At 35.4% G+C, this 12,658-nt stretch overlaps 1 protein-coding gene across 2 annotated transcripts in view; it reads left to right on the forward strand.

The window, feature by feature from the left end:
* nemy (cytochrome b561 family member no extended memory) overlaps positions 1-12,658 on the forward strand; it is a 151,852-nt gene that overhangs the window by 122,833 nt on the left and 16,361 nt on the right. For both annotated transcript variants that reach the window (XM_035370336.2, XM_035370339.2), the window contains exons 2-3: positions 1,623-1,843; positions 6,082-6,287. In XM_035370336.2, the coding sequence (XP_035226227.1) occupies positions 1,623-1,843; positions 6,082-6,287 (427 nt within the window). The remainder of the gene's footprint in view (positions 1-1,622; positions 1,844-6,081; positions 6,288-12,658) is intronic.

The following is a 12,658-nucleotide window of genomic DNA, read 5'->3' on the forward strand; positions in this document are numbered from 1 at the left end:
TTACAGATTCTTGCACCAGATTACGTAAAGCAAACTAAAATGTTTATTAAGTTGAAGCGCCTCCTTTGTAGCTTGCAGGCGCTAGTAACACAAGTAATAGAACTTCATTATGTAATTCTCATGCGTCTGCAGCTTTGCAATGGTATTGCTAACTAAACTAAACTCTCACCAGTTTACTTTTAATACTAACTTACCTTTATACGTGCAGTGTTAGCCGTGCTGCTTGATACTAAATTGAGTGATTGAGAAAAGTAGCTACAGAAAATTTGTAAGATTTCACACAGCACACAATCCTCACTGGAACTTATTACAGATTTACTTCCTTTCTGCGTCTCCTTAAATTTGCAAATTTTTAATTGGAAAAGGGAGCGGAAATTTTAAGAACTTAAAAGAAACTGGCTAATTAAACTTTAAAAAAATCTTACAACTGTGAATATAAATATTAATATTTTCTACGGGAATATCTTTTTTTAAACCGTATAACGTTTTAAGAAGTGTTTAAGAATGTCCGATATAAATGTATGATAGTATAATTGCGTAACTTCCTTTACTCGCGCTTTAATGAAGAAATTCCAAAACATAAAATTATCTTTAAATGAAATTGATGTAAATAAGTTTAAAACAGTCACGAACTGGCGTGGCATAAAGTCTTTAATCATGCATATTCTTTGGGGAGGCTTAAATAATATAAATTCAATATTGTTATAAAAGAAGTATATGCTGTTTGTAAATGTCTTACTTTGTTACACGTTTGTATTATAAGGCCATCTTCTGTTTGAATTAATAAGGTTAAATTAATAAGGTCAGTTTGAACACCTAGCAAGCACCCGACCACGGAGTTAATAAAGGTATTTTATTAATTTTTCTTATTTAGAAATACTGGCAAAATTTTCATCTGGTGATGTTGAAGTACCAGGTTGTACTAAAACACGTCACCGACATTTCTCTGCTAAAGTGTGAAAATTTGAAAAGCACTTTTCCCGTTTTAAAGATAAACGGAAGAACTTATTGCCATGTATGATTAAAAACTTCATTTTCTGTTCAATGTGGCGAACAAAAAGAAACAAAAGACTCTTCAGAAGATTAAAACATTTAAATAAAATAATCGAAATGACGGCTGTGAGGACGGCTCCATAGCGCTCTCTGTTCAGGAAAGAAAAATCAGAAAAGAAAAAGTCTTGAAAAGTTAAGAGGTTTAGAATGCTGTGAGAATTATTCTTAATTTTCTACATTGTCATATTTATTTTTTAACCTTATTGACTTGCTTCTTTTGTTTGAAATATTTTTATTGCTGCCATATAACCACTGCTTAGAAAGAAACGGCGTTAGCCTTATACATGTTTTATTTGTATAAATATTACCAATTTCTTTGGTACGTCCACGAATCATAAAAGAATTAGAATTCTTAATAATCTAAGCATAAAGGAGTTAGATGACTGATTAAAATGCAGTGAAGTGCAGTGATAAAATGCAGTGAACTGATTAAAATCCATCCCATAAGGAGTGAAAACAGTATAATAATTTTTGATTTTTAGTTAGTTTCATGTAACTTATTAGCAGTTTTCTTAATAAAATTTATCTGACATATATAAAATTGAAACAATGTTTTTCTTTGTCTCCAGAAAACACGAAAACACTCAGTCCGAGATCCCCATGATCGTCCGGTGTGGGTTCGGCTGGCTGACGTTCATTGCGGAGATCTTACTGGCCGGTTCACTGGGTCTTATCCTATTCTGGGTCTTCAACTACCATGGTGGGGTAGCATGGTCTGGAGATGGATCCAGGCAAATGAACCTTCATTACGTTCTCATGATCGCTGGATTCACTTTCATGAATGGACATGGTAAGATTCTGAGGCTAAAGTATTTTCCCCTTGGATATTTACTAAAAGTAGCTGTAACAAATGCAGCACTATTATTACTCAGTTACTCGAAATCCTTTATATTCATTAACTGATTTGTAGACTAGAAAATCGATGTTTTCCTTAAGTTTAAAATTCCTTACTGTGAATTTCATCTTGTTTTATATATTAAGTATGCAAAAATTAGAGACGGAAATATGAATCCTAAATTCCTATGAATCTTTAAAAGAGATTCGGGATTCAAAGTTTTTAATTTTCATGCTTCTTTTATCTATAGAATCGTACTTCAAGATGTGAAACGACTAGTTTCATTAATAACGGCGAGTACAAACTTTGTTTTATTTTTTTTCCTAAATGGCAATTGTTGCAATTTCAGTTTATCTGGATCATTAATGTCACGTGCATAGGACTTAAATGCCACACTCCTAATTTTTCAGAGAGAATATTCCATTATTAGTGTTTATTTGTATTAACTCTTTAAATAATTTACCTTCTCTGAATTTGCTGTGATTTAAACAGTGGAAAAATGTAAAACATGAACTATTAAGTAGTACCAAAATAGTACTGAGAAAATGAATCTGAGGATTCAAAAGTTTAAATTAATTATTTCTTTTACTGAATTTCATTTCTATCTTCCTCATTAATAAAGATGTTTTTTAAGTATTCTTGATTTCGTTTTTAATTAAACGTAGATTTGATTTCATTAAAATCTTAATATTGAGAAACTATCCTTTCTTTTTGTTATTTCTTCATGGAGGATTCTAGAAATTCGAAGACCTTGTATGATCTGCATTCGAACTTTAGAAAATTTAGGTTTCATTCCAACTCTAGAAAAAATATCTTGAAAGCTTTAGTTTAATAAAAGTAAAGTAAAGGAAAATTAATAAAAGAGATTTTAAGATCAATGTTATTATCAAGAATTCCTTATTTGCGGAAATTATGCTTCTGCTTTATATTATTGCCTTCTTCGGAAAATATTGTCTTCATTTTGAACCAAAAAACTTGTGAATTTTACATTTCAGTATAATATCCCTATATGGTACATGCTATTAATGTTCCTTGAAAGAATGATTGAGGAATAAATTTATATTTTTTAATGGAGCTGCACATTCGCGTGTTTAAAAGACTATAGCAGTTTTCTGTAGCTATATAGACTATAGCAACTTCAGTTAAAATCTCGCCAACAGAAGCCCTCGGATACACTCCTGAAGTAAGCCAAGGATTTTTAAAGGCTGTCTCATCTCTTTTATCCGGACTACCCAAAAGAAGCAAAGGAAATGCTGCCCCTGAAGTACTTCGTCAGTGGCATCCTGGGCCCTGAGATACAGAAAGCCCTGCGAATGACGGATGTCAATGATCTAAAGAGTGCTTTAGTGTATGTCACAAAATTCGAGGCAGCCCAGCAAGCAGTTCATAGTGAGCGTCACTCAATTAGAGCTGCTTATATCCAGGAGCCAGTTGGTCAACCGACTGCTTCTCTAAAAGCTTAACCCAGTAAGTCAATGCCTTGACGCACAAAAAAAGTGGCAACGAACTGACCGTTAAATATTGGAACTTGCGGTGGTGAAAGCCACGTATGAAGGAACTACAAAACACCCCAGGTCAAGGGAGATAATACCGCTTCCAAGCAAGGAAGCAGGAAACAAATTAATGGCCATCTCGCGGAGCTGAGGTTGCCAGATATTGAGAAGTCCCATTTTAAAGTACAGTAAGACCCCGCTTAACGCTGTTTCGTTTAGCGCTGCTTCGGTTTAGCGCTCTTTTATTTCAACCCGGGGATTTCCCGAAATTGCTCGTAGCACTACGGGGATTCCCCGAAATTGTGCGCAGCGCTAGGTTTCAAATAACATATCCGAAACAGTGTAGTTGTGTTTCTTGTTTGGTGCGGTGCGGTGCTGTACGGACGCACTTTTATCATTTGAAACAGTTGTTGACATTATTGTAAGTATAAATTTATATAATACTATAACGATTAATAAAGTGACAAATATTATGATCTATAGTTTTTATCATGAGTGATAATAAAAAACAAGAAAAGAAAGCAACCAGAAAAAGCATTTCACTGGAAATTATAATGCAAGTGATTAGAAGATTAGATTCTGGTGAACGTCAATCTGAAATTAGTGCTGCATTGAATTTGGCAACTTCAACAATAAGGACAATTCTTAAGAATAAAGAAAAAATACTGTCATCGGCAACTGCAACTACGTCAAGCTGTTTCGCATTACGCTCTACTTTGATGGAACGTACCCCCGCGTTAAGCGGGATCTTACTGTACTTCAGTTTCTACGATGAGTGGCAGCAGTAATGGACCTTTCGTCATGAGACATATCAACGGAGTTCTTTTGCAGTATGACCATCGATACTGGAATTAATGTTACTATCATCCAAAAAAATTTATCTCAACAATTGGGAGGTAAATTTATCTGTACGCCGCACTGCGTTATCCTCCAGATTGTGTCTAGTGATAAAATTGAAATTGTTGGAAAGTTAAACGTTACTAACACGTTTGGGCGTAACACCTACCATCACACATCATATGTAGCATATATTACCGACTCTAGCATACTCAGATTAGGTTAATGAAATATTATTTTTCTTTGAACTTAAAAAATATCAAACTACATTCTGCCTCTGAGGACATAATCCTGCTTGGAATTAAAGATCAAGGAGTTAAATCCATCAACAAAATCGTAGTTCAGGGCTATCACAGTTCCAGCAAGAACAGGATTTTTACTTCCTTGATCCATAGCTGAAAATTGTAATTTCCTTTATGACATCGTGAAATATCCCAAGAACTGTAACAGACCGAAAAGAGTACTAGTAGTTTCGGGACTCGTCGACCTATCGTGGAATGATATCTCCGTGAGAGTTGCCAATGTTGACAGATAAGACGAATGTCAGTAGGAAAGGCGAAAGGGTTTTGCGTGTCCTCCAGTTACCTGCGTTAAACAAAACAGTAACCCTCCAGAATCTGTGTCTTCGGAGAGCCTAACATCGAAGTTATTGCAGAATGCACAATTAGTGATGAAGAAAGAAAAGCTGCAGAATGCATGATTCTTCCTCTCGTCTTCTGACGTAGGTTGAACCAGTTTGACATAGAATTGATACAGGTTATCATCCACCAATCAAGCAACATCCAAGATGTCTACCGATTGCTAAACGGGAAGAGATAAGAAAACTTCTAAAGAGCATGCAAGAAAACGACGGTATCGAGCCTTAAGCAACTCCTTGGTCCTCTTCCATCGTCCTGGTCCGAAAGAAAGGTGGTTCGAGTTGATTTTCGGTGACTATCACTTGTTGAACGACATCACACAAAAAAGGTAGCTACCGTCTTCCTGTAACTGACGACATTCTAGACACTCTTTCTTTCATTTTAATTTTGGGTGGAGGGTAATCAGTGGGATCTTGATTATACTGATAAACTGTCGAGGCATATTCAGCTGTTGACCTCATGATCACCAGTGACCCAAAACTTTCATCGAACCCTGGGGTCTATACATTGGGAAACCCATGCTCTAGTGGTTCTATTAAGTCAAAATAAAACCTTGAAGACCTGAAATTAAAATTATCGAATTTGAATACCAATTTCGTACTTTGATGAAGAATGCTTGAATGCTGTATGAACTGCGAAAGTAAAAATCTAAAATAATTAAATAAATGGTAATTTTTATCGCTACCTAAAATAGTATGAAAAAAATTTGTTTTTATGAGCAAATATGTAATCCCACCTTCATTTTCCTCACAAAGTGTATATTGTGCATGTGTAAATTTTGCAAAACAACTTCAGAAAAATGGGCAGTTTATTTGTAGTAAAAGACCATTAGGTTAGAATATGTGATAAGCTTAATATTGACTGAATGATGCACAAATTGAGTATTTTAATATAAAATAAATTTGCACATATGCCAATTTTATTTCCAGTATTTAGTCAAGAATTATTTAAAATTTCATTTATTATACTTGAAAATGAAGTTTTAATAAGCGGAATTAAGTCGTTTTTATTTTTTCAGTTATTTAAAATTATCTCATTTTACTCAGTTTACTGAATAAGGTTGTTTCACTCAGTTTACTTAATCACCCAGTTTACTGAATAAGGTTGAACTAATTTTTGGATAGCTCTAAATTATAATATTAATAACTAATAATATTATTAATAACATGTTTTTATGAAATACGGATGTTTTAAATTTCTTTGTTATTATTTCTTGTACATTCAGCGATGCTTGTGTACCGTTGCTTTCCTTGCTGCAAAAAGATCTACAATAAGATTGTGCACGCTATCCTCTTTGTCATGTCTATCGCCTGCATTGCTATTGGGATGTATGCCGCCATCGATGCCCACAATGACGGTCCCAACCCGGTTCATTTCTACAGCTTGCATTCCTGGATTGGCCTCGTGGCTTGCGGACTCTTTGCTTTACAAGTAAGTAGCAACTGAAACCACATTTTCGAGAGACTTAAAGTATGATGAAATGCTGTATGTCTTGGTGAAACTTGGATGTCATTTGATCACATTGCAATGATAGAACTTTCTTTATGTACATAATCTTCCTTGAGCTATCTGTTTGAACTGAATCCTTCTCCATGAATGTCAAAAATGAAAATCGAGATTAGATGAGCCTGTCATCTGATGGCTTCTGCAGCCTTTTTGATAATGGCATTATTATATTTTATATTTATTAACTCATTATCTTATCACCTTTAATTACCTTTATTATTACTTCTAGTTTCGTCGGCACCTGCCGGGTTGCGAATTAGTTAAAGTATATGAGAACAAAGTTCTTGAAGTTAAGAGAGAACTTTTAGTTCTCTCTTAACTTCAGTTAACTTCAGTTCTTGAAGTTAAGAGAGAACCGCTAACAATCTCTATACTGCGTGTTTAGAAGGAGTTAATCAAAGCTTGTAGTTGAACTTTAGGATGCGAATTGCATACTTTAACTATTTCAATTTTACTTTGACATTTATGTTCTTTGAAATCCCGTGAGCTGCGATGAGTTGTTCTATTTATTAAAAGAGGCGTAAAATTGAAGTTCTAATAATAGGGGTTTATTTTAAACCTTTTTCTGAGCACGTAGGTATTTCTCGGAAAGATTAAGACAAAGGCGATAAGTCGCCTGGTTGTATGTACGGAGCCAAAATTTAGTTGTGAAGCATAAGTTTCGTATATCATTCACTATCATTACTACACGTAGATTAATTCGCTTTCCGTTTCTAATCAAATAACATATCAAATTATTAAAGAGATGTTTTAAAAAAGAAAGAAGTAAACGAATAATTTTAATTCAAGTCTAGTATTATAAAATCATACAAGAAATTTACTATCGTAAAGGACTTCCATGCTTTCTTAAGCATTTCTTAGTTTCACTTTTCCATTTTCCAGTAACTTCTAGCCCACCAGCAGCCGAGCGGAAAGTCGCTAAGCACTGGTAGCTCGGCTCGGGGTTCGATCTCAGCGAACGGATTGGAGGCATGGGCGTTTTCATGGTTTTCCCTGTGTCTAACATATATACGAGCCAGTTTCCCTTAGAAAGCCCTCCTCAAAGTTATCCCTTCCTTTAGGCAAGTAGCCCTCGAGTACTTTGCCGTAATCAAATAAATTAACAAAACCCATTATGTTCTTTAAGAAAAAATAGAAGAAGGAGGATAGATGTTCTGAAAAAAACAGATTGTGGCAGTCATCTTTATGAAACTTCAAGATGAGTATTCTTTGATTTTAAGAAAATTTATTTAAAATTTAGAAATTTTAAAGCACTATAATGAGAGAATTTACTGATTATTCGTAAACTGCTATGTAATGTGGGTAAAACGATATCTGATGTTACATCAAGGGAATCTACTTACTATTTATTATATTTGAAATCCTAGCGAAGTTTATGCATTTTTGGTAATGGAAACCTGTCAAGTATAAGACATATATTTTAATATCAGATGACATTTTTTTTTTTTTTCATTTTCTTTTCCACATCCTTATATTTCCTAAAAAAGGAGAATTATTTCTTTTGTATCCAATAATTATTCCTGAAAATATATATATGCCCTAAATATCGATTAGCGAACTTGTATTGCATTATACTTGATTACTATGCAAAAATAGGAGAAGTGTTAAAACTGCTTGCTTAGCATATTATTGGAAGTACAACATCTTGCGTTCAGAAACGTATTTTGGAACATTTCCAATAAACGTCAAATACTTTTATGAATTGTATTTTTTGTTGCTGTTTTAATAAGTTGTATTTGATGCTTTTTATAAAAGTAATGAGTTATAAAACACAGATGTAGAAGATTTTTTAAACATTATATTGAAAATGTAAAGACTTAATTTAAATGAAATCAGAAAATTTCATTTTTCTATAATAGGAAAACATTAATTTGATCCTTAATCCGTATATAAAGCAGAGCCTTCTCTAAACTTTTCTATTACCTAAATACTTTTTTTGGGTTGCTCAAATCCTGATAGTGTAGTGCACAACCTTCCTTCCTTACATATTTGCAATTAATATCCGAATTTTCTCAAATAAACAAGCACAAATTGAGTGTCAAAATAATAAATATAGTTATTAGTACCACCATTACCAAAATTATTTTTCTATTCAAAATAAAAAATAAATAGTTTGTATTTTTGTTTTGTATCTTTTTTTAATTAAACAGTCTAATATTTTTCAAACTATTGTAAAATTTTTGCTAATCTGTAAAGAAACCAATGTACATTTTTATTTGTTTGTTGTTTTAATTAGTTATTAATATAATAATAATGTTTTTCCATAATATAGTATTATTTCGTGATAACGTACAAGGCTATTACTAGTGAAACATCGGGTTTCAAAAAGCTGTATTTAATAAAGTATTGAAAATGAATCATGAATACAAAATGAAATTTTCTCAAATCTTAGTCATAATACTATAAATTTTCGACTTGTTATACGATATACATCCAAGCGGTACTCCGCCGCTCATACGCGTTGTAACTTTTCCCCTTACTGAAAGTCCCCAAAGTAGCTGTAATGCGGTTTTGGAGCTCTTCTCATGTAATTAGTTTGGACACATTAGCATCATCTGTCAAATGAAAAATCACTCAGCGGAAGGTAGGAGACCATGGAAGCTATTCCAATAATGTTAAATTATCATACCGTCTAACACAATGATGTGGGAACTCATCTTTCTTTTCATCTTTCAAGTAAAAGCGTAATTTATTAGGACAGAGAAATGCAATCCCATCTTGCTGAAATATAAAATGTTCTGAATCATCTTTCATTTGAAGAAATAATCACAGCTGAAATATATGACGATGGGACTTAGCCGTCATAGTGTATTCGAATAAGAGAAATGATCCTCTGCTTTTATCTGTGAACTGGCGCAGGAGATGATGAATCTGTTTTGTTCAACGAGACCATGACAACTTTCAATCCATTTTATCCGAATTTTGTGACAGTTTACATTCCGTACAATTGAAAGGTAACTTAGTCATTGAATATTACACAGGGGGAAAAACTGACGTGTTCAGTTTTTCGTTTCTTCTGTAGAGACATTAGGTTATTTCGAAGCAGGAAAGATAAAAAATGTGAAACGCCTTCGCCGAGATCGAATCACGGACCTCTGGAATACGCGCCCAGTGTGCAAACCACCACACCACGAAGGCATGCCAAGAAGGCGAGAGAAATACCTTATATACTCCCCCTCTTAAAGGGCGACTGGTGTTTTTAGGGGACACAATCGCCACATCCTAAGTAAGGAGAATCATCATCCAACACCCTTTTAGTTCGGACGCCACTGTAGAGACATTAGGTATTTTTGGAAGCAGGAAAGATAAAAAATTAGGAACGCCTTCACCAGGAATCGACTGACGGACCTCCGGAATACTCGCGCCGTGTGCAGAGCACCACACCTCGAAGGTCTGCGAAGAAGGCGGGAGAAATACCTTATACTTCAATTTCAAAATTCGTATCGCTTGATCTAATCATGATCATGTGGCCTATCGCTTGATCTGATCGTGTGGCCTGCAGTATCCACAAACGGTTGCAGGAGCAATCACCATCACAAGTCTTTGAGATGGTTTGGCATGGATTACCAAGCTCGGGACTTATGCGATTTGCTGATTTTGTAGGCTAGGCAGGAAACTCTTTCAAAATTTTCATTAATATTTCCTTAAAAACACTTAGCTGACCAAAGCTCTTGTTTTTACACATGCAATTAATGTTCTTGAACTCTCGGTGAACACACTCTAAGAACACTATCTGTTCTCAAGTATAAAATTATGATAGTTTGATGGATTTTTATCTTCAAAATGCAAATTTCAAATTAACAATGAATGAATACTGTTACGGATTTGGTATTTAAATAATTAATGTTAGTAGATTTATAAGTAAAATTCTTTTATTCCCCGTGCAGTGCAGCGCGTGACGAATATTTAAACAAAGCTAAGCCCGAAAATTAAAAATACAAGAGCACGTGCATTTAACATTTAATAAATAAATATCTCTTTTTGATTTCGAGAAATTGCTAGAACAATCTCGCGCGTGATTTAAAAAGTTTATAAAAAAGGAGGAAAACCTCTCAATTCAGTTAATTGTTGTTTTAAGAGTTTGTTTAGAAAACTGCTCTTGTTGACTGTAGCGAATTCGCGGATTAGCTTTCTTTAGCTATTTTGAATTACGTTCTGTTGAACGTTTGAGTAGTTAAAAGATAACTACTGTGAGATATTGTAATACTGTACGAATAGAGGAAAATTTTAAACATTTTGTTTTATTTGTTGTGATGATAATAAATTTTTGTTCATTTTCCATCGGACTTGTGCATTCAATTCATAACGAACCCGTACGCACGCAACAATTTTTGCTGTCAGGAGTGGGATATTCTGTGATGCCGTAGCGGAAATTTCTATTTGCGACTATGGATCCAGGAAGTAAAAACTCGGTTCTTGCGGGTATTGTAATATCGTCTTGAGCTGTAATTTTGTGGATAGATTTCACTCCTTCATCATTAATTCCGAATAGGGCTATGTCCTCAGATGTAGGATGCAATTCGTTATTTTTAAAGTCTAAGGAAAAATTGTATTTCCCTAGAAAGTCCAATCCGAGTATGCAAGGATCAGTGATCTCTGCTACATATGCCGTGTGATGGTAAGCGGCACTTCCAAACGTGATGTTAACGCTTCCTTTTCCGCCGATGTCGATCTTCTCACCGGATGCAGTCTGGAAGGTAACGCAGGGCGGCGTCCAGATAAGTTTGCTTCCCAATTGTTGAGCCAAATCTTTTCGGATGATGGTAACCTTGGCTCCTGTATCTATCGTCATATTGCAGGGAACTCCATTAGTATTTCCTATTAGGAAAAGTCCATTACTGCCGCCTCTCACTGTGGAAATCTGAAATGCTTTAAAATGGGGCTTTTCATTATCTGATAATTTCCGCCCCGCCAGATGGTCATTAATTAGTTTACCTGCTGCTTGTTAGGAGCGATCTTAACATCCGTACCTGCAGTTCCGCCGTATGTGTCCTTCAGCTCCACAGTTCCAACATTTTAAGGTCGGTTTCTTGTCATTGATATTTTTTCTCAAGGCATTGAGTTGTCTGGTTATATCGTCTAGACGAACAGTGACTTGATCCCTTGGCTCCTGGACATGAGCAGCTCTGATTGGGTGGCGGTCTTGCTGGGCTGCCTCTAATTTCATGGCATACACTAGAGCGTTTTTTAAATCTTTAACATCCGCCATTCGTAGTGCTTTCTGTATTTCAGGATCCCTGATGTCGTCAATAAAGTATTGCAAGGACAGGATTTCCCTTGTTTCTGTCTAGCACTCCGAAACGGCTAGATGGAACAGCCTTTCAACATCCGTCGCGAGCTCCTGAAGTGTTTCGGTAGGCTTCTGTTGACGAGATTTTAATTGGAGCCTGCTGTAGTCTTTTAAACACTTCTCCCCAAAGCGCAGCTCCAAGGCGCCGGACAGAGCTTCGAAACCTAACCTTTTGTTTTCGGGAAGAGTCTGAAGGATATCTGCTGCGTCTGCTCTCAAAGAAGCGGCGAGATGACAGGCCTTAGCTTAGGGATCCCATCCATTTGCTTCCGCCACTATAGAAAACTGTGTCTGATATACTTGCCAGGAGGTCTTCCCATCATACGTGTACAGCTTCAGTGAAGGATTAGCAGGCATGGTTAAAACTTTAAAGCCCTCAGAATTGCATCTTTCTGTCGCTATGCACTTCTTTTAAAGGTCAACTTATCTTTGGCAACAGCAGCAAAAACCCGTTCATCAATTTGTTGTTGGATGGCAGAAACTCTTTCTTCAATTTGTTACTCCACCGCAGAAACTCTCCCTTCTATTTATTATTTGACAGAAGAAACTCTTTCATCAATTTCTCCAGCGTTACTTTTGACCTATTCTATTCTACTTTCTATAGCCTCGAATTTGTTTGCTATTTACGCAGGCAATTTCTCTTTTCATTTCCTTTTGACCTGCTTTCATCTCGTCTTTAACGTATTTCATCTCGTCTTTAACAGATATTTGGCCCAATTTCATATCTTCTTGACCGGCATCCACCTTCTCCTTGATGGTTGAATTCATATCTTTTTGATGGCTGGTTTGAAGTTTTGGTGTCAGGAGTGGAGTATTGAATGCTAACCTGTCGTAATGAACGACTTTAGGTTTAGAGTTCGATGACTTACGGATCCGAACCACGACGTCATCCAGCCTTTTAGGACTGTGCACGAACAATCCCAAGGTTGACTGTAATTTCGGACAGAGTCCTTTCTTTCGAGTAGGATTCCACAACAGCACTTTGTCTCCTTCTTGGAATTGATGT

This window comes from Stegodyphus dumicola, chromosome 4 (assembly GCF_044657685.1).
Source record: "Stegodyphus dumicola isolate Sdum_Otavi_A_Nest chromosome 4, ASM4465768v1".
Classification (NCBI taxonomy): domain Eukaryota; kingdom Metazoa; phylum Arthropoda; class Arachnida; order Araneae; family Eresidae; genus Stegodyphus; species Stegodyphus dumicola.